General features: G+C 45.5%; 1 protein-coding gene across 7 annotated transcripts in view; it reads left to right on the top strand.

Annotated features, from left to right (window-relative positions):
* The window catches only part of SETD1B (SET domain containing 1B, histone lysine methyltransferase), a 69,529-nt gene extending 47,268 nt beyond the window's left edge, over nucleotides 1-22,261 (top strand). For 4 of the 7 annotated variants that reach the window (XM_083476350.1, XM_083476348.1, XM_083476353.1 and 1 more), the window contains 10 exons: nucleotides 913-1,000; nucleotides 2,736-2,947; nucleotides 4,490-4,619; nucleotides 5,333-5,815; nucleotides 7,870-9,432; nucleotides 11,933-12,099; nucleotides 13,117-13,248; nucleotides 14,978-15,097; nucleotides 16,087-16,224; nucleotides 17,649-22,261. In XM_083476350.1, the coding sequence (XP_083332476.1) occupies nucleotides 913-1,000; nucleotides 2,736-2,947; nucleotides 4,490-4,619; nucleotides 5,333-5,815; nucleotides 7,870-9,432; nucleotides 11,933-12,099; nucleotides 13,117-13,248; nucleotides 14,978-15,097; nucleotides 16,087-16,224; nucleotides 17,649-17,822 (3,207 nt within the window). In that variant the 3' untranslated portion in view covers nucleotides 17,823-22,261. The remainder of the gene's footprint in view (nucleotides 1-912; nucleotides 1,001-2,735; nucleotides 2,948-4,489; nucleotides 4,620-5,332; nucleotides 5,816-7,869; nucleotides 9,433-11,932; nucleotides 12,100-13,116; nucleotides 13,249-14,977; nucleotides 15,098-16,086; nucleotides 16,225-17,648) is intronic. The other 3 variants (XM_083476349.1, XM_083476354.1, XM_083476352.1) reach the window with 1 other exon arrangement.
* Nucleotides 22,262-22,300: the final 39 nt, after the last annotated feature.

The following is a 22,300-nucleotide window of genomic DNA, read 5'->3' as shown; positions in this document are numbered from 1 at the left end:
CATCACCTTTATGAGAAATCCTTTAACAGATTGAATAAAAGAGGTGATAAGACGTTAAGGTTTCTGTCTTATTCCAACTTTCCTAATTCACATGTTTGCACTTCTGTGTATTTAGATGTTTGAACTGGCTTCAATGGCAATTTTGATGTTCACACAATTTCAATATTGATGTTCACACTGGTCTAATTGTTCTGTTGCCTTTTAAATTACAAACTGAAGTCAAAATGTGTTCACAAACAAAAAAGGAAAGCAAACATTGGCACTCCCATGTAGTCATTTTTTGGGAGTAAGGTTCTTGTATGCTGTGAAGTGGGGAGCACTTGTAAATCTAAAAACAAGTACCGTATTTTTCGCCCTATAGGACGCACCTTTTCCCCTCCAAAAATGAAGGGGTAATGTGTGTGCGTCCCATGGGGCGAATGCAGGCTTTCGCTGAAGCCTGGAGAGCGAGAGGGGTTCCCGCCAGGCTCCCTAGGCTTGCGGATAGTAGCCTGCATCCCGAAACCCGGGGCGCAAAGCGGAGCGCGCCCCAGGCTTCACGCAGCTCTCCGCAAGCCGTGGGAGCCCAGCGCGACTTTGCGCTGGGCTCCCACGGCTTGTGGAGAGCTGCCTGCATCCCAAAGCCTGGGGTGCGTTGAGCTCAGTGCGCCCCAGGCTTCGAGCTTCGCGCAGCTATCCGCAAGTCGAGGGAGCCCGGCGCGACTTTGCGCTGGGCTCCCACGACTTGTGGAGAGCTGCCTGTTCTGGGGGCTGGGGTCGGGGGAAGCTCAGGCTTCCCCTGCCCCAGCCCCGCGCCTGAGGGGAAATAATTTTTTTCCCTTTATTCCCCCCCCCAAAAAAAACTAGGTGCGCCCTATGGGGCGAAAAATACAGTACATCTCCCAAAATTGGTTAATTCTGTCCTTTCTGCAGGTGAAGAGAAAGGAGCCACCTGAAGCTGCCTCAGCTGGAGACCAGAAGAGAATCCGTCCCTCTACTTCGGTAGATGATGAAGATGAAGGTTTGTGAAGCCATATTTTCCTCCAAAACACAGTAAGGGTTTCACACTGTTGAATCCTCTAATCTTCACGCTGGTGATTTGTCTCTCAATCTGGACACTCTATACAAAACTAAGAGTTCCAAATTCTCTTTGTCCTAATTTTTGCAATTTAATGTCATATGTGGGACCAATCTGTAACACAGATAAGACTCTGTGTTCAGTGTTGCAGTTAAGATGGGCACTGTTCCATTAAGTAATGTCTAAAATCACGGTAAAAATATTTTTGTATCATGGAAAGAACAAGCTGTTCAGTGTTATAACTGGTTTAATGCTATTTCAGTATGAAATGAAAGACACACACCCCACAGTTCTTGTTAATTGTCATTAAATGCTTTGCCCTCCCAGAGCTCCTTGGAGAAGGCTAATAATAATAATAAATTAATTAGTCATATAATTAATTATATGACTACTATAATAATGATAGGACTAATATAATTAATTAAGTAGTAGTCATCTTGACATAGTGCACTTCATTAATCTGAGCACCCACAGTTTGTTGTTTTTGTTTTCTTGTTTTTTTTCCTGAGCACCCACAGTTGTTCAGTATTCAAGCACCAATTTCTTGCCAGCTTTGGAAGGACATAGCCTGGCTGGAGTTCAGTAACCTAACTAGGAAGAGGAACTGGGAGTTCCTTCCTTTGCTGTGCATTTAAACCCTATTGACCGGGATAAAGTTTTGGTGTACTTAACTCTTCCTAGATTGCATACCATCTTCTTGAAAGATTTAAGGAAGCCAGATTGCAGCTCACAAGCAAGGCCCACTCTCAACCTCTTTTTCCTAAACTCATAGGGTGCAACCGGCCAAGTTAAGCTTTGCAGTCCCATGGACCTTGGTGGCAGCAATAAGCACAGGCTTACTTGCCCCTAAATGTCATCAGTGGTTTATTTTTAGCATGGACTGGATCGTGCCACTAATGCACTGAAAACATTTCATCATATTGAATATATTGGATTAAAAGCTCTGAGGTTCCCAAACATTCAGCTACTGAGGGATGGAGATTTCTTCCCCTATTTCTTAATGTGTCAGAAATGGTGTCTTGAAAAATAAATCCTTGCATAGGGTGCATGTCCAGAGATGCAGATCCCATGTGCACAGAAGAACCAAATGTTTCCATCCGCCACAGGCATCCTCTTCCTTCAGATCCATCCCTCAAAAACCACCTTTTCTGTGAAGCCTTTGGAGTGAGTCCCTTTATCCTCCTATAACTAACCTTCACGAGATTTAACCGGCCCCTAAGACTCCTAAGGAAAAGCCAAAATGCTAGACTTGAGGACACTGCTGCAGTGATAGCAAAGCCTCCTTCCATGGTTGCCCTCTTTCTTCTAGAGAGAGAACTCGGATGTGGGGTACAATGTGGCATTCAGCTGCTCCTTTCCCACCTAAACCCAGGGCCCATCATAATGACTCCCACTTCTCTGGTGTGTTATATACATGGGAGATAGAATAACGCCAAGTATGTCGTTTCTCCTAACACGTAACATATTTTCAAGGTGACACAAGTATCGAGCACATTTCCTTAGCTGCATTTTCTTTCTTCTTAAAATCTATTTATTTAACAAATGAGCAAGCGAAAGAAAACACTTTTTAAAAACCCACCTACTTTCAGTTTTCTAAGGCAGGAATCCATTTTTGTCCCTTTGCGAATGTCATGGCTGGCTGCTTCTTCAACTTTTTCATGCATTTCCACACTCCCAGAATCAGAACGAGATCGAGACCTGCCGGATGCAGCCTCTGACCTCTCCAAGAAAGATGGTGAAGTGGTCGGCCTCAGGAGGAGACCCGGAAGGCCGCTGGAACTAGACAGTGAAGGAGAAGAGGAGGATTCAGGCAAGGAGGAGGAATCGTCTTCAGAAAAGGAGGCCGAGCAGGAGGAAGGGGAAGGGGTGATGAAATCCGTTTCTGACAAGGTAGGTCCCACAACCAACCTGGGCTTTTTTCTCTTGGCTGTGTATGTGTGAGTGAAAGCCAGCACCTCCCTCTTGTAGTAGTAGTAGTAGTAGTAGTAGTAGTAGTAGTAATAATAATAATAATAATAATTTATTATTTATACCCCACCCATCTGGCTGGGCTTCTCCAGCCACTCTGGGCAGCTTCCAAAAAATATTAAAATACAGTAATGCATCAAACATTAAAAGCTTCCCTAAGCAGGGCTGCCTTCAGGTGTCTTCTAAAAGTCTGGTAGTTGTTCTTTTCTTTGACATCTGGTGGGAGGGTGTTCCACAGGGTGGGCGCCACTACCAAGAAGGCCCTCTGCCTGGTTCCCTGTAACTTGGCTTCTCGCAGCGAGGGAACCGCCAGAAGGCCCTCGGCGCTGGACCTCAGCGTCCGGGCAGAATGATGGGGGTGGAGACGCTCCTTCAGGTATACTGGACCAAGGCTGTTTAGGGCTTTAAAGGTCAGCACCAACACTTTGAATTGTGCTCAGAAACGTACTGGGAGCCAATGTAGGTCTTTTATGTGGTTTCGGCAGCCGCTCCCAGTCACCAGTCTAGCTGCCGCATTCTGGATTAGTCGTAGTTTCCAGGTCACCTTCAAAGGTAGCCCCATTGGGGCTAAGTTGCTAAGTCAAAGGGAAAAATGAGTTTTGTGGCAGGCTGTTCCCCCCTAGCCACAAAGTTTTCTTTCTTCCTTGCTTACATTCTAGATATTGCTTGGAATCAGGGCTGAGTCAAGACCTTTAGAGGCCCTAAGCACTTAAAAGTTTCTGGTGCCCCCACACATATCTAATTCAAAATATAAACAATAATAAACGGTAAAATAAATTTTTATTTTTCAGAATAGAACAAAACCTGCATTAAGATGGAAAAGAATGTTTATTTTTGTATACTTTCACTTTATATTTGAAACATTTTCTCCTGCTTTTACTAATGTCAAAGTCTTTGATCAGATCCTAAAAACTAATCTTATGTAACACATCTGCTTCCATACTTAGTAAAGATAAGGCATCCAGCCTGTCTTGTTGCATAGTTGTTCCGTTGGGATTTTTAATACACTTCAGTTGAGAAAACTGATGCTCAGCAGAGCAGTTTGTGACCATTAATGTTAAAAATCTGGCAGTGGAAAATGCCTGTGGTGCCCCCTTCCCTTGATGCCCTAAGCATGTACTTATTTCACTTAATGGTTAATCCAGCCCTGTTTGGGATATCCCTTTGTGTAGCTACAATTGATTAGATATGTTCATATGTGTTGCTTTTCTGAGTTTTGAAATATTTCTGTAGCTTATTCCCCCCCTTAAAAAAACTTTAAATGTGTCTTCCATTCTATAAAGAAGTGTCATATTGTATGTCCTGAGTCCACCAGCCTATCTTTTTATCTAGACATTATACCAGATGTGCCACAGTGGCACTGGGCCGCTTTCTTATGTAATAATATAAGCCCTCGGTCAACATGCTCCCCACCTGCAAAAAACCGAGAGTTTGTTGCACTTTTAAAATGCCTTCTCTCTCAAGGAACAGGAGGAAGACCTCAATGAAGAGGAAGGGGAGGAAGAAGATGAAGATGATGATGACGAAGACGATGATGAAGAAGAGGTTGAAGCAGAAACAAGTGGAAAGGAAGAGGAACAAGATTCTGAAGAAGGTATGGTCTCTTGTTAGCTCTAAGTAAATGAGATCTTGATGTTTTGACTAGCTGACTAGATGAGGCATTGTCCAAATCTCCAGGTAATATTTAACTGGTGCTCATTAGAACAAAAGCTCAGCAGGACCTCCTGCAATGTGTGAGGCAAGCTCAGTTTCATGAGCTATCCTGAAAGGGATTGAAGCTAAAGCAGCAAGTATTGTCATATAATAGTATAATTAAACAGGCACTCAAGTTTAGAATGCCATATGCACTTCTAGGTGTCCCACCTAAAAGTAAGAATGAAATGCAGAACATGAAATACTCACTTAAAGCAACTGAAATTAAAAGTGGGGAGGTTAACATTGTCTTACGAAGAGATGTACAAGAAGTTAGGGCTGTTAATATGAGATAAAAAATTACTAAGGGCAGGTAAAATTCTGTATGGTGAGAAGACAGCTTCTCTTCTTTTACTCCTACATTAAAAAAAACCCTTGAACCTTCTACTGTCCAGGTAAACTATGGTACATTCAGGATAAAAAGTGTTTTCACACAGCACATTGCTCTGGGCCATTTCAATGGCTACCAGAACAGATGGTTTTATAAAGACTTAGGGAGCTCTCCAGCATGGATATGTGACAGGGAGGGAGAGAACAAACAAGCAAATGGAAATCTTATGCTTCTAATTAATTTCTCTTGCCTGTCCTGACCAAAATGTGTTTTTTGTGTTCCAGCAGAAGATGTAGGAAGTCCTGCCTCCTCTGGAGCAGAGATTGAGTCATCTGATGAAAGTGAGGAATCCTCAGAATTTGGGACGAGCTCTGATTCTGATGAAGACGAGGAGGAGGAGGAAGAGGAGGAAGAGGAAGGGGAAGAGGACTATGAGGAGCAGGTGGAAGATGAAGAAAGAGTGTGTCTGCAGCAAGAAACAGAAGCCCTGCCTACCCAGCTGGCCCCTGAGTCTCTCCCTCAAGAGGCTGAAGACGATGATCAGAAGGAGACCATCCTGGAATTGTTTCCAGTGGACGATTACATTGAAGGGACTCCTCTAGTTCTTCCGGAGCCTTTGATGCCGGAAGGAGAGGAGCAGAAGGAAGAAGTCAAGCATGCAGAGGAGGAAAGCGGGGAACTCCTCCAGCAGTCTGTGGCTGAAGTGCTGGTGGTGATTGAGAGAGCCCAGGAGGAGAAGCTGCAGTTGTCACCAGTGTGTGTGCCAGGTGAGGGGCAGTTTTGACCATTTTGCAAACTCTCTCCTCCCAGTATCTGGTGAGTAAGGGCTCCGAAAGCCTGTCTCTGCTCCTGCCTTTCCTCCTGGAGTAGGAGTCCCTACCTCTGGAGGGGAAATATTTGGAGGTAGGCCTTGCATGAGTGCAGAACCTGTCATGAAAAAATGCCCCTGGCTCCACAAAGACCTGTGAATCACAGAGCAGCTGAACGTGTAGCTCATTCTGAAATAAAGTTTGGGCACACGTGCTGATGTGGGAGTGGCTTGTGGGATTTAAGGCTGAACAGGATCACATCAGAAGCAGCCTTAATGTGTCTTGTGCTGGTTTCAAATTCTGTCTAGTTCAACAGCATCTTGATTTAAAGGCCTCTCTTAGCCCTACTCTTAGGATTTCTTCTTCAAGTTCCTGATCTGAATACAAGTGGCTGCTTTTCAATCTCCACGTTTAGTTTTAAGCAAGGCTGGGCAATACCTGGTTTTCAGCATTGTGATATATCAGCAACTAAATACTGTGATATGCTGATATCTCATGATGTCTGACTCTGGAATGTATCTTAGCTACTTCTTCCTACCCACCTTACGGGAAGTAGAAGCAGCTGAGATACATTGCCCAGCCCTACCAAACCCTGATACTGCTCTGGTTTGCGTGAGCTGGGGGGAGCAGGAAGCCTCCCGCCCCTCAGCTGAGTGAGCCCTGATGCTGCTCTGATTTGTGTGAGCTGGAGGGGCAGTGCAGGGGCTTCCTCAAAGGCACGCGCAGGCAGGCAGGCAGATGGAATCCGATAAGGTGCTCTGCCTGTCTGCCTGCACCTTTGCTGTCTGCAGGCAATTTGAGCTGGTGCAATGTATTGCCAGCTCAAATTGTTTGGAAGCAGTATTGTGATCTGAACACCATACCAGTTTCAGACAATTTATCAATATATCACCCAGCTCTAGTTCTAAGACCAAACAAAGTAATTGATAGCGCTGTGGTGTTCCGGTGACATGGCAATTAATTCATAATAGTTGTTCCAGCTTCTTTTTTAAACATGAACTCAGTTCAGATGTAGCAATGTGGCTTGGCATTTATGAAAATGAGTTTCATCCTGGTTTCTGCTGTAGAACCATGGTTTCCAGTTATGTCATTTGCACATAAACAATGGTTTGCTAGTTCAAATGTAATGGTAATTCACAATTTGTTGTGAAAGAGGAAGGGAATAAGCACATTGGTAGGAGAGGGGAAAGGACACACAAGTCTGATCATATGGTGGCTCATTTACCAGAAGTAATGTATTTAGCATTAACTCTGGAAGTGTATTACTCTAATCTGACCAAACTAAGCGTCAAGCAACCATAGTTGTTAGAGAGCCATAAAAATTTGTGTCCTGGGCTTTTAAGACTCATCTACCCATGTATTATCTGAAACCCAAGGGGTGCATTGGTTGTCAGATGTGAAATATATTGGCATTATTTTCAGCTCTCCTACCCTACCACATGGTTCTATGTGCTCTATAAGAAAGCACTCCAGGTTTCATCCTCAAAGCGCCCTCTCAAACACCCCTGTTCACAAGTCCTCCGATCAGCTAAATAGAACTGCTGCTGGCTGCTAACTCCTCCCCCAACTCACTTCCTCGTTCAGCCTGGCTTCTCTGTCCACTGGGTTTGTCACTATGTGGTGGCAAAGATGATGTAGAAAAACTGCTGAAAATTAGGATTGTGTACACTTTGTGCTGACTGCCCAAGTAGATACCAGTGGGTATCTGGCGTGAAATTTGCTTTTTTAATGGCACAGTTCTAGCCCTTGTGATTTTAGACAGGAATTTGAAAATGTGTTAGCTGCATCCTTGAAGACTTAGTGGAGCTTTGCAGGGGTTTGCAAGTGGGTTCTTACCTCGGTGCTCCGTGAACATCCTTCAGTCTGCCGCCTGTATAGATCCTGTTTCCATTCCCAGCCCCAGATGTTTGGGGTAAATGCCCTTTGCGTCCCTTCCAGTCTTCAGGCAGTTTTGTAACCATGGTGTGTTTCCTTAAGGTGTGTCATTTGCTCCTCTGTGTTTTTCTTTCTAGAGGAGGAGTCTGAACCCGATGTCGAGCTGGAGCCTGAGGCGCTGGTCAGCCCACAGCCAGAGAGTCAGGATGAAGAAAACCTCTGTCCACCAACGCCGGTGGGGCTTTATGGAGACATTTTGGCCAGCAGTACCTCCTTTTTCACCAAGCCGGACAACAACATTTCTGAAGCCCCAGCAAAAAGCCGACAGTCCCGCTCAGCCGAGGAAGAGGACCATCTCCCTTGGACTCCCGGGGGAGAGCGGCAGGCTCACTTGGAGTCTCCTGGGCTTCCACTCATTGCGGTGCCACCCTCTTCGCTTCCCCTCCCCTCAGTCACATCTGGTAAAGAGGAGCCATTCCTCCTTCCAGAGCAGTTCCCGGATCAGTTAAGCATGACCAAACCAACTCTGGAAGAAGAGCTCCCCCGGACTCCTGGACGGGACATTGCAGCCAAGTGCTCTCACACTTTCTCCAAGTCCCAGAGCACAGACACTGTCCCAGCCACCCCTGGCAATGACGCTCCTCTCACAGGAAGCAGCTTGACCTTAAGTTCCCCTCAGGTCCCAGGAAGCCCCTTTTCCTACCCATCCCAGTCCCCCGGGATCAACAGTGGCGGCATTCCTCGGACGCCTGGGAGGGATTTCACTTTCACCCCGACTTTCCCAGAGCCTGGTGCTACCCTTCCTTGCCTTTCGTCAGGCAGGAAGCCCTCTGAAGACGAACCTGATGAGAAAGTCTTTAAAGAACCTCTTGGTGCTTCCTTACTGGCTGGCATGAACAGTGTTCCCTCCCCCATTCCCTTTGCCAGTCCACCTGTCCCAGCTTTCCTTGCACGTCTCGACTTGCCCCCTAGCCAGCCAGTACCTCTTGCTGCTCTCCCTAGCTTTTCTGTGGACTCAAAGATGCCTCTAGAGGAGTACACCGCAGAGGCACGGCCCCTTTTGCCCTACCCAGAAGTCTCTGTGGCTTCCCCTCCTCTCCTGCCTCAGCCTCCCTCTTCTGTCTTGCCCATCAAAAGGAAACCAGGGCGGCCGAAACGATCCTCTCCTTTGGGACCTATGTTGGATGCCTATTCTGGCAAGCCCATTGAGCCTCCTCTTCTTCCCATCCCAGTTGTCTTGACTGAAAGTGCTGTGAGCAAAGATTTGTTGAGTAGCCACCCAGAGGCTTTCTATGCCCTGAAAGATCCGGAAGCAGTGACCCTGGATTTCCGGAATGAAGGCTTCCATGACAAGCTCACCCCAGATGTTCTAGCTGAGAAGCTTCCCTTTAAGGAGCTGGAGAACCAGTGGAACGAGGACTTGAAAGAAGAAGAGGCCTACCTGAAATCCAAAAGACAGTGGAGGCGACAGAAAAAGAGGCCGGAGGATGTTCCAACAATTCCTTCCCCTGAGTATTCCCCTCATCAGTATCACTTCAGGCCCCGCTCTGAGTTTGAGGAGATGACCATTTTATATGACATTTGGAATGGGGGCATTGACGAAGAGGATATCCATTTCCTGTGTGTTACATACGATCACCTGTTGCAGCAAGACAATGGCATGGACTGGCTCAATGATACCCTCTGGGTATACCATCCTCATATCCTTTTTTCCCTTTTTCTTTTTTTGCTGGATTACCAGATTGGGCTTCCTCGGGAAGGTATTGCTTTTGAGGAGCTGGTTTTATTGCTGGGCATTGCTGTACTTGGTTGGTAATTTTGTTGTAAGCAATAAGCCTTAACAATACTGCCGAAAAAATATAAAAATATATACACTGCATATGGTAATAACAGGTCAGTTCCAGAAACTGTTTAGAAAGTGGAATAAGAAACAGAACTTAGTCTAATGCACTGTTGTCCACAAAATCCTTTCTAAGTTTAGTTGCTAAAATACCAAACTTGACTACTTTTTAATATTTCCTATTTATTAATGTCATTCAGCAAATAGGTCTCTTCAGCAATGACTAGACCACCATCCTGGCCAAAAAAGGACCCAGTTATTCCTCTATAGGAGCAGAAACAGTAACTCATGAGCAGGCTTCTCATCAGTTCCTGAACCCCCTTGACTGGGCAAAGCCCTGTTTCTAAAGGCTAGACTCCCTGAACGTAACGGACAATGCCATAACTATAGTCAAAAACAACCACAGGAGGTCCTGCTTGCAGGTTTACTACAGAAATTGGGTTCCCCACTGTGGGCAGGTTGCTGGACTAGATGGACAATTGGTTGGCTTACTCCAGCAGGCTCTTCTTACATTCTTATAAAGGACCTTTTACATAAAAAGAGTTGGGCATTGCTGTAATGATTATTTGCAGTCATCAGATACAAATGTATTTTTGGCCCTAAAATAGTGGGCTAAATTTTATATGACTTGTAGCTTCTATAAGCGCATGAAAACCTGCTTTTGTTCTTACTGCACACGTCTGCAGAATTTCAAGGTTCTTCTGTGCAACGGGCTGGGGGGCTCAAAAAGCAGTTCTGACATTAAGCCCCCAAACTTCCTAATATATCCCATTTGTTGATATCATCCTGTTGAGGTTAGTCTTCCCTTGTCCCATGGAGTGTGCTGAACTCCTGTTTCACACCACAGCGAAACCGCGTGCTCTACTTAACAATTCTGCCAATTGAGTTGACTGTTTCATAGTAAAGGGAGAGTTTTTAGAGGCGCCTGCTGTGGCAAAGATTTAAAACCCCTATTTAAAGTGCTGGCCTCCTTGGGAGCACTGAAACTGGACCAGACATTCAGACCTTTTGCTAGTCTGCAGACTTAGAAATGGAATGGTGCTGATGACGATGACATAAATCATTTTTGCTAAGCATTGTTATGGTAGTAACCGAAGCAGTGATTAATAACATAACTGATTCAAAATACAGGTGATGATTAGTAATAAGCAAGTGCAGCATCTTTTATTTTAAAAGCATTACTAAATTTTAAACATTGTAGCCATTCTGGTACTACTACTACTACTACTACTACTACTACTACTACTACTATCATTTTTATTATTTATTTATATCTATATACCACTAACATGCCAAAATGGCTTCCAAGCTGTTTACAAGTTTAAAATAAATTATAAAATCCATACATAATTAAAACACCAACAAATTCAACATCCCCTCCCCCCCAAAAAAATATAATAATGAAAAAATAAAGGCAGAACACCAAGTTAAAACTGTTTGCTTAGTACCATCTATTGACATCATTTTGTTTAGTAAAAATGATATGCAACCCTAGCATTTCACAGAACTCTTTGTCAGGCACAATTCAGTTCTGCTTGATGAGTTTGCAAACTTAACAGGCTCGCATGCTCCTCTGCCAATGGTTCAGTGGAAGATTACGGTACTTTTGACATGCTTTGTGTCTGGCAGTTGTTACATAGTGATCTGCCTAACAGAGAAAATGGGAAATTCCACTCCCTTACCAAATACATATTGGAGTGATTCCTCTAGCTAATGCCTGAAAAAGCATCTTCCCCTCCACTGCTAGGTAAGAGCATTAAGATCAGCAAATGATACCCAGCTAGCTTTGACATGGCTGGATGATGCTTGGCTTGTGGTAGCACAAAGGTGGGCTCTTCCTCTGGTGGTTCCAGTGTTGTGGAATGCCCTCTCTGCTGAAGAACAAGAGGCCCCATCGGGACTGGCATTCCACCAGGTATTGAAGACACCCCTAGGTAGGCAATCATTTTGCCTCTTCTGATTTTTAACTCGCTTGTTTGTTACTTATTTTCATCATGAAAGTTTTTAATGCTTACCTAGATGGAGGCTGTGTGTGTTTGTGTGTGTGTGTGTGTGTGTGAGAGAGAGAGAGAGAGAGAGAGAGAGAGAGAGAGAGAAACTCCCGACTTTCTTGTGGCCGGAATGTAGCAGACTCTGCAAAGGTAAAAGCCGCACCTATTTCTTCACCTGCTTTCCCCTCTGGCCCTGCCCACCACTGGTATTCAGCCCTAGAAAGTGGCCCAGGTGGCAAGGAGGCCCTTGGGCTAGAAAATGTTGCCCATCTCTGGCTGAGGGCCAAGGGCCCAGCAAGCTTTGCTGGCATAATGGCAGGGCCTTGCAGCCCGCATCTTTCCTGGGTTTTTCCTTAACATGGAGTCCACCAACCAGCTTTTCTACTCCAAAGAAGAAAAAACGGGACGATGGGATGCGGGAGCACGTCACAGGCTGTGCCCGCAGCGAAGGCTACTACAAGATCGACAAGAAGGACAAACTGAAATACCTCAATAACAGCCGTGCATTTGCAGAGGAGCCTCCTGCCGACACGCAGGTAAAGGACGGGTCCCCTCTTCCTTCTCCTTGCTGTCCCGTTCTGTGTGTCTGGCTGGGAGTTCTGCAGGCACCTCCCTCCTTCCTCCTTGAAGTCCACTTGAACCTTCTTACAGTTTGGGGGCAGAAAAGACATGGCATTTGAATTGCACCCTTGAGTTGCTGACTTAATTGTAACCGTCTGGAGAAGGTGGCAGGCAGGGATAGGAGATGTTAGGGGGTATAAATGGGACAATGTGGCAGGCAAGTCAGCTGGGGTGCGTTCTCCCTTGCCAGAAGAGTGGAGCAGAAAAAGAGCTAGAAAAGGCGGCAGGACAAACGTGTGGGTGGGTGGGGAGCATTCAGTTTGGGGGTTAATTTTTAATAGGATTAATATATTTTATTAGCTCACTTAGAAGAATAGAATGTTCTCTATATAGAATAGCATCATAGAATTGTAGAGTTGGAAGGGACCATGAGGGGTCCCTCAATGCAGGAACCTTTTGCCTAGTAAGTAACTGCCTTATGATCAAGTCAGCAAAAAACAATAATATATGAATTTACGTTACACCGCTTTTTGCCAATTGGGCGTCCTGCAGTTGTTTTGGACGACTACATGGCTGTGTTGGCTTGGGATGATGGGAGTTATAGCCCAAAGCATCTGGAGGGGGGCAGGTTGGTGTGTGTGTGTGTGGCTGGCTTATGCTGCGTCAGGCCATTGTTCCACCTCTCCCACTACTGGCTCCTCTGACTGGCTATGGGCATCCAGCCCTGGTCTTCCTCGCCACCTTCCCTCTTCCTTCAGGCTCCAGGGATTGAGCCTGGCGCCCTCTGCAGGATAAGCATGGGCTGCGCTGCCCCTTGGCTATGGGCCAGTCTGCCATCTTTGAGCAGCTCTCTGGGATCTTGAGCAAAAATATTTCTCCGCGTGCAGATGCTGTGTCACTGAGCTCACCCCAGCCTTGAGGCTAAACCTGCCTGGGACCAGTTCCACTCAGCTGCTTGCTAACTGCTATGCTGTCCTTTTTTTGGTCCTCAGGGAATGAGCATCCCTGCTCAGGTGCATGTTTCCACCCGGGCTGGCTCCGAGAGGAGGTCCGAGCAACGCAGGCTTCTGTCCTCCCTACCTGGCAGTTGCGACAGTGACTTGCTCAAATTCAACCAGCTCAAGGTAAGTTGTGCAGCTTCCCTCTTGGAAGGTAACCCCTACTGGTCAGTGAATTTGTCTGCCTTCCAAGTGACGAAGTATTTTATTGAGGAATGGCAGGAAAGGGTTAAAATCATGTTGCTGTGGTCTTGGGACAAGCTTTGCAGAAGGAATCTGCAAGTTCCTTTGAGAGAAGGCCTGAAGGGTGGCAGGAATTCTGGGATGTGACGTTTCAAGAAATTCCAGGAATTGAGAAAAGTAGCTGGAGAATGAATGGTTAAAATCCCTCAGTTGGCACCATTACATTTATTTGGAATTGCATATTAAAACTTAATTGGAGATACATTTGTGGCAAGTAGAATGATGGTTGCCAAAATTTGGAGAGATTTAAAGGAGTTCCAGGGATGCAGGTGGCACTGTGGGTTAAACCACAGAGCCTAGGACTTGCTGATCAGACGGTTGGCGGTTTGAATCCCTGCGACGGGGTGAGCTTCTGTTTCTCGGTCCCAGCTCCTGCCAACCTAGCAGTTCGAAAGCACATCAAAGTGCAAGTAGATAAATAGGTACCGCTCCGGCAGGAAGGTAAACGGCGTTTCTGTACATTGCTCTGGTTCGCCAGAAGCGGCTTAGTCATGCTGGCCACATGACCTGGAAGCTGTATGCCGGCTCCCTCGGCCAATAAAGCGAGATGAGCGCCACAACCCCAGAGTCGGTCACGACTGGACCCAATGGTCAGGGGTCCCTTTACCTTTAAAGGAGTTCCAATTCAACTTATTTGTATACTGAAGTGTGACAGGGGCCCTAAATGAAAAGCTCACCCAAAATAATAGAACTGTGGAATTGCAGAGTTGGAAGGGATCCCAATGGTCATTTGCAATGCAAGAATTCCAGCTAAAGCATCCCTGACAGATGGCCATCCAACCTCTGCTTTGAAACCTCCAAGGAAGGAGAGTCTACCAAGCGAGTCCTTTCCACTGTCAAACAGCTCATACTGTCAGAAAGTTCTTCCTGCTGTTTAGTCAGAATCTTCTTGTCCCTTGAAGCCATTGGTTTGACTCCTTCCCTCCAGAGCTGAAGAAAACAAGCTTGCTCCCTCCTCCACATGATAGCCCTTGAGATAGTTGAAGATGGCTATCCTATCTCCTCTCAGTTTCCTCTTTTCCAAGTTAAATGTACGCGGCTCCTTCAACCATTTCTCATAAGGCCTGGTTTCCAGACCCTTGATCATCTTGGCTGCAAATCTTGAAAGGACAAAAATGTTTGAACCAACAGTTTTATTATTTACACAAGCAGGGAATAAAATGGCAATTAAATAATCTAAATGACTTTGGAAAACTCATGTCTGTAGTTTTGTTCCGAATTACCATGTTGGCTTTAATGCAGTTCCTCACACCCTGGAGATGGCCTGTGAAGAACAAGTAATATCAAACAGGATTGCCTGTTCTCTTCAAGTAACTCCATATTAGTTTTTACGGCCTGCCATTATTTTATATTCTACATGTCTCTCTGTTTTCTGTTACTCTGATAAATTAGCATTAAAATGGGAAGTGTGGCAGGAAGGGGCACTGGCTGCCGTGGCCCAAGCTAAGCAGCCTCTAAAACGTGGTTTCGGCTTATTTAGAAATGGATCTTCTGAATGGCACGTTGCTGGGTTGTAAGCCCTGCTGTGCTCAGTCTGCTCCAGCACTGCGCCGGTTTTGGAACAAATGGCTTACAGGCACCCTTTTTATTGTCTCTCTTCCCCATCGCACAGTTCCGGAAGAAAAAGCTAAAATTCTGCAAGAGTCACATTCACGACTGGGGACTCTTTGCAATGGAGCCCATTGCTGCTGACGAGATGGTGATTGAGTATGTGGGGCAGAATATCCGGCAGGTAAGAGGAGAGGAGCCACGCGTCGGAGTTCCAACCATAGAGCAGCTTGTAAGGAGTGGCGTGAGCCCCATGTGGCCGTGCAGTAGAGCGAGGGGGCAGAATGTGTTGCCCCAGCTCAGCCTGCAGGCGGGCAACACTGCCCCCCTTCTATCCCATTTAGTCCACTTACAGCACTCTGTTTCTTTTTGCCCCTCTGGCAATAAACAGACTACACATCGTTCAGTAAATTTAAAATGCTTTATTTACAGATTGAAGGTCTGATACATGCGTTGTTCTGTACAGCAGCATTGACAACCCCAGAACTGCCCCCTTCGGCCATTCTTACTTTTCCAAGTGAGCCTTGCCCCCCCCCCCATGCAAAGTGAAGATCTTTTAAGCTTTCTGCCTTCTTACCAACATGGATGGCCCACCCTATTTGGACACCTGAGGTCAAACAGGAAGGTGCTGCCCCTCACCTGAAATCTCACCAGATGATGCAGAACTCTCGCAAGATTTCACGTGAGATCTCAGAAGCTCTGTGAGAAGTTGCGAGAGTTCTGCGAGTTCTAATCAGAAGCTGCTGCTGCCAACCCTGCGCTGGGTGGGTGGGGTGCCGCCCTACAAGATTTTGCAGCCCAAGGTGGGCTGGGAAGGTATTGCATAGGATTGGCACGGAAAGAGCTTTTATGCTGTCTGCCTTGCTGTGTTTAATTTGTGTGATTGAGTTCTGGCCAGCTCCCAAGCACATAGAACTGCAACCACGCTAGTCAAATGCACACAACTTGTGAGTCGGCTGTATTGCCCTCTCCTGTGCCAGTATCCCTGTGAAAATGCTGCTCTCTGTTCACCTTTTGAAATCTTTTTACTTTCAGCCATGGAGGGTCTTTTTAAAATGGTGAGCAGCAAAATTCTGGCAGGTGTCACCTCTTTGGTTTGGTCCCTCTTCTCTCCCTTTCTTAATGTGGCTGCTCTTGGAAGGCAGCTCTTGTGACCTTTGGCTTGTTCTGCAGGTAATTGCTGACATGCGAGAGAAGCGGTATGAAGACGAAGGCATTGGCAGCAGTTACATGTTCAGGGTTGACCACGACACGATTATAGATGCAACAAAGTGTGGAAACTTCGCCAGGTTTATTAACCACAGTTGCAATGTAAGTGTTACTTGGCCTTACAAGCTCCATCACTCACTTGGTGGCATCAGACTTTATTCCTGTATTAAATGTGAAAGGGTGTGTAGGTACACACACACACAGACAGACAGACAGAGAGAGAGAAGTGCTTTTGCTCTCTGCTTGCTCCCCTTGCCAGCCCTGCCTGGTCCGGTTGTGGTGTGGCAACAGGGCTGCATCTGGGATTCCTTCGTTGCTGCCCAGGCAGTAGGAGCCACCATTGTCACTGATCTCACTGCATCAGCAGCTGCTGCTATCCAGACTAGGGCTGTTGTTCGCAGGGGCAGGTGGGGGTTGTAATCAAAGCAAAGCTTCCAGGACGCAGCGCTGCCACCCCCAACACCACCTCTTCCTCTGCTCTCCATTACCAGCTGCTGAGGGCTACCCTGGTCCTGGTTTTTTCCTCACTGCAGTTGCTGCTGCCCCCCAATTCCTTTTTGTGTCCCCTGGTGGCTCCAACTGTCATCACAGTGGGGCAACCAACTTGTAGGGGTAGAGAGTCCATGTGGGTGGGTGGGTGAGTGGACCTTCCCACTCCAGTGGCCTCTCTGTTTCCCACAATCCTCAGGCCCATGCTCTCTTATGGAAGGAGGTGACTGATTGTTGGCTCTTCAGTTTTGATTTCCCTCCCCTGCTCCTCATGCCTGTTTATCAATAATAATAATAATATTTATTTATACCCTGCCTTCCCTGGCCAGAGCCAGGCTCAGGGCAGCTAACACCAGTAAAATTACAATAAAAACATAATGGGGGGGTGGGGACAATTTAAAATACAGGTTAAAATGCAATTTAAAATGCAGCCTCATTTTAAAAGTAGCCCATGGATCAAAACTATAAGGGGAGGGAAAACATAAGGGTCAGACTGAGTCCAAACCAAAGGCCAGGTGGAACAGCTCTGTCTTGCAGGCCCTGTGGAAAGATGTCAAGTCCCGCAAGGCCCTAGTCCCTTGTGACAGAGCGTTCCACCAAGTCAGGGCCAGTACTGAAAAGGCCGTGGCCCTAGTTAAGACCAACCTAACCACCTTGCGACTTGGGACCTCCAAAGTGTTGTCATTTGTGGACCTTAAGGTCCTCCATGGGACATACCAGGAGAGGCGGTCCCGTAGGTATGGGGGTCCTAGGCCATGTAGGGCTTTAAAGGTCAAAACCAGCACCTTAAACCAGTGATATTTGCAACTTCTTTAAGTTTTCTCTGTGCCTAATGCTGTGCTTATCATATGTGCTTCTCAAGTATATTAAAAGGTGGCTAGAAAGTATTTTTTGTTTTGTTTCTTCAGCCTCCCTTCCCAGAAACACAGAACACACACATGCACACACATACTAAGACAGTGATGGGTCCGAAATCTAAACAAGCGAATCAAAATCTTTAAGCCAAAGCTTTTAATTAACTGCTTCTTTTGTTTTAGCCCAACTGCTACGCTAAAGTCATCACAGTGGAATCTCAGAAGAAGATTGTCATCTACTCGAAGCAGTACATCAATGTGAATGAGGAAATTACATACGACTACAAATTCCCCATTGAGGATGTAAAGATCCCCTGTTTGTGTGGCTCCGAGAACTGCAGAGGGACCCTGAATTAAAGCCCAAGGTTTTTGCCGCATGGTGGCTGTGTCCAAACTGTGGTAGCCGAGGGTGGTTGCACTTTTGCCAAAAAAAAAAAAGTAAGAAAAAAGAGAGATGAGGTGGAAGAAGGAAAATGAGGAAGAGACAGGGGAACCTATATGGCACTTTCTATCCTTCTGTCAGGAGAAGTGCAAATTGAAGACACGCACACTAGGACTCTTCAAGCTGCAGGTGCTTTTCATCTTCAGATTCACAACCCCACCTCTCTCCGCCCCTCGTGATCGTTCCCCTTACTCAGTGGCACCATAAATCAAAACACTCTCTCTTCTCCCTGCCTCCTGCTCTGCTCGCTCCTTTATGGGTAGAGCAAGGTACCCTTATTATCCTTTAAACATGTTCCTCTCTCCATAAAATGCTGCTACCTTTTACTCATTAGTTTTGTCTTGTGGAGGGTCAGGAGAAAGACATTCAAAAAATGTGAAGCAGAGACTCAAGACACAAGAGGCCATGAGCTGAATGGAAGCTGGCTGGGATCGCCTGCAGTGAGCGCTGGGACACCGACGTCAAGTGGAGGCTTTCTCAAGCAGACGGGGAATTCTGTCTGGGTCTGCGATGCACAGAAGGACAACCCTCCTCCCTTCTGTGGATCAGAGTTGTGGTTGATGTTGTCACCTTGGTGCCCCCCTGGGATTTCTGCACACTGCTGGTCCTTGTGGGGGAGGGAGGGGGAACTATAGCTTTAGGAACCCAATAACGAACCCACTTCCCTTTTCTTTTTAAAAGCAGAGCTGGATCCCTTCTCCCACCCCCCACATTTCCCTCTCTATTGTAGCACTTGCTATGCTGTAGAAACTGTTGGTTTGGCAGCCCTCTGAGTGTGCTCCACCAAGCCCTGTTTCCATACGTCCTCCACACACTTGAGGCTTGCACAGGAAACCGGGGCAAACATCTCCCTCCCCTCCAAATGCGTAGAGGCTGTTCAGATGCCAAGTGGGGGGGTGAGCTGGGACAAGATCTGTCCTCCCCAAGTCAGCGGCTGCTTTTATCTCCTTGGTTTTTCACCCTCATCATCCCATCCCCTTTGGCAGAATGCTCTTGTCCTTAAATGACAATCTTTTAGGTTTCTTCCTTCCCAAGTACTGAAGAGACTTCTGACGAAAGAACCAGGTCCTGCCTGCCTCAGCCGAGTGGAGCCTAGTCCTCATTTAGCTCAGTTTGGTTGAGTAAGGCAGGGAGGGTCCCCACGGGGTGTGGATGTTTGTGTGTGTGTGTGTGTGTTTGTGTGTGTGTGGAGAGCAACTGTTTTATGGCCTGAGAAAGCAGCACTTTTTTGTGGTCAAAGCTTATTTTCAGTAGCAAGCAGATTTCTTGGTCTGACTACATCCTCATTCTCAAATGCCTGTCCTATAATTATGTAGTGCTTGTTTGCACTGGAGAGATTAGTGGGGGTTCTTTTTGATTAAAACCCAAGCAAACATTGCAGCAAGAAAAGTGTGTGGGGTGTGCCTTAAAAAAAAAAGTCTCAAAACTGTTAAAAGAATGTTGAGTCGGGCAAATATTGAAATATATGCTCATCTTCAGTACTCCTCAGTTTTTTGCTCCTGGATAAAATTTACTGAACTTTAAACTTGGCTGTACTAAGAATTAATTTCCCAGAGAAAAAATAGGAACCAGAAGATGCACAGATACTCTCTGTCAGGCCTTTTGCTTCTTCCCACAGCACCCACACCTAGTTACTCTGGCATTTTGTGTGTGGTCTTGATGGCTTCCATAGTAAGGCAGTGTAATTTTGCTTGCAAGCCTCTTCTAGTTATATCCTACTGGATATAACATCTAAAAGTTGGTGGCTTTCCACCCTTTGAGGTTGAGAAGCCGAAAGGAAGAAGCAAGCCTGGTGTGTCTTTCTGGGCAAAGCGGCTCTGCTGGCCTTGTGTGTTGAGGAGCTTGAACAAACTCTGGCCATTGAGTACGGAGGACCATGTGTGCAGTTGGTTAGATTATCCCAGCCTTCCCCAACCTGGGGCTCTTCTGTTATTTTGGACTACAACTCCCATTGTGGTCCAAAACTGGAGGGCAGAAGGTTGGCAGTGACCTTGGTTCTTTTGCCAGTCCCCCTGCTTCCTTACAGGTTCTCCTTGGCATGTCTTTGGTGTGGCTTTTTAATGCTTCCAACCTTTTGAGAAAGCCACATCCATTTCATGTAACACAGAACATAGTAAGCAAGCTGCCTTATCTACAGGCTCCCACCCTTTCCCATACTCTCTCTCATACCAGGAGTATAATCTCACATCTCCTGCAGAAACACCAGCTGGAAATGTAGGTAAGGGCATGTGCAGGAAAGATGCCTCATGCGGCCTCTCTGTATTTATTAACCCTGCATATTTTGTGTGTGTGTTAAGTGAATTGTTTTCTTAAGGAAGTACAGCAATACTAAAGCTACTCGTATCAGCGTGGTTCTGCTGGATAGCCTTAGCTTGGAACTTGAAGCAACTTCCTGGCATAGAAGTTGTAACTACACACATACACACTTTCAAAAGTGTTTTCTTTGATATACACAAGCGTGTATATACACAAGCGTGGTCGGAATTTTAAATTATGACTGCTCCCGATCCGGTTATTCTCTTGTTCCTTGAAAGGCTCTGCATTGAAGGGAAATAATTTTTGGGCAAAGGTGATCAGCTTCTCTGTCCCTGCTACAAACGCGGGGAGGATTTTTATGTTCCTTAAAACGAGAGAGGCAGATCTCTGGAAGGAATAACGGCTCCAGTCTAAGTCTAGAGATACAATCCTGTTCCTACAAGTCTCCACTCTAACCCCAGCCACCCAAGAGCAGTGCCAAAGTCTCGTCGGCCCACCCACAAGCCTTGGTGGAGGGCCGGGCAAGGTGGCTGTGGGATTCAACTTGACTTTCATTGAGTTTTCACACTGGTATTATCTAGCAAATAGAAACGAACTTTCCTGTGCTTTCAGTCCCAGCCTGCTTGGTTTCATACAATCATTTTCCCTGACTCTAGTTCCCAGTTTCAGATTAAATCTTGGAAGGAGCCAGTGATGTCTCACTCTGACAGATATTTATATTGTCAAAGCAGCTTATTAATACAATGGGGGAGAAAATAATTTGTAAACTCTGATGGAGAGCTGTTTCAGTTTTGTCGTTTGTGACCTATTTTCAGGGATCATTTCAGTGCATTTCTGTATAAAAAGTTTTTTAAAGGGTGGGGAGATGAAATTTTGACATTTAAAATGGACACATCATCTGTGCATAGCAGCCGTTCAAACTCTTCTCTTCAAACACTGTTTCTTGTAGAAACATGTTGATTTTTGTTTTGTATGTTTTTGGCTGTTTTCTTTGTACTTCAGAAGCATGTAAATAATTTGTTAAAAGTGACTATTGTAGTTTGGAGTTCTTTTTTAAAAGATTGTCAGCCCAAGACCTCAATAAGAGAGTGGGAGATTGGGGTGGGGGAGGGGAGCTGGCGCCATTTACAGCTTGTGTCAAGCTATGTATAATGTAAATTCTGTACAAAATATCTTTTTTTTTGTCAAATACGTAGATCAAACTAGAAGCATTAAGAAGCTGAAGATTTAAAAGAAAAACCCTGCCAAGTTAAGGCTTTTTAAAATTTGCCTTTCTGATACCTTAATGTGCAAAATCTATTTATTTCAGACAAGAAAATGTGTATAGTCTATTAATGACAACCTAAAATGTATTTAAGCAAATCTATAACTTTGACCCTCCCCTGGCAATTTTATTTTATAACGTTCCTTCTCAATTACCAACGTAGTATTTGTAGCGGTTACAAAGAAAATTGCATTAGCCACGGTCTGGAGCTCGCTCCAAGGTGCTCCAGTGCTTATCTGTTGCTCCACATGAGCAGGGTCTTCGCCAGCCAGCAAAGTCCTGCTCATCCGAAGCTTTGTCTGTTCTCATGAAGCTCTCGCCTCACTGGAGCTTCTGGGACTAGGCAGTGGTGGGGAACAAAGGATACTATGAATTTGGGAGTTAGTTCTTAAAATGAAACACTGTGGAGGGGAAAACCTTAGTCCTTGTACCTGAATTCTGTAAAAATACCGGTTTTTAATTCGCAGTGTGAAAAATAAAGAGCTCCTTTAAAAGGGGCAAGGAAAATGGTTTGCAATAAATGGCATCTATTTTTTATGTTCCTTAAAACAAAACAAAAAAAGACAAAATTAAATCTCTGCTTTTGAGATTTGGGATTTTTTTAAACCTTTTGTTCCCTTTTGTTTTGAACAGCTGTATAAGTTTGGGACTGTTCTGTGCTCCGTCTTCAGTATACCTTGTTTAGAAGAACGTGGTTTGTTTTTTTTTTTGTTGTGGGCATGTCATGCTGTAAATATTTGTTCATAATTTTTTTGTGAATTGAATACTATGTACCATTGTATTATAGTAACTTTTATAAAGCAAACCATAAATATACTGACTTTTCTTACAGAAGAGCTGTGTGTTTGGTTTATTAGGCTCCAGGAATTGTTA

This window comes from Podarcis liolepis, assembly GCF_965112155.1.
Source record: "Podarcis liolepis genome assembly, chromosome: 15".
Taxonomy (NCBI): Eukaryota; Metazoa; Chordata; class Lepidosauria; order Squamata; family Lacertidae; genus Podarcis; species Podarcis liolepis.
Note: the sequence above shows the minus strand (reverse complement) of the source record. Positions and strands in the feature narration are given on the sequence as shown.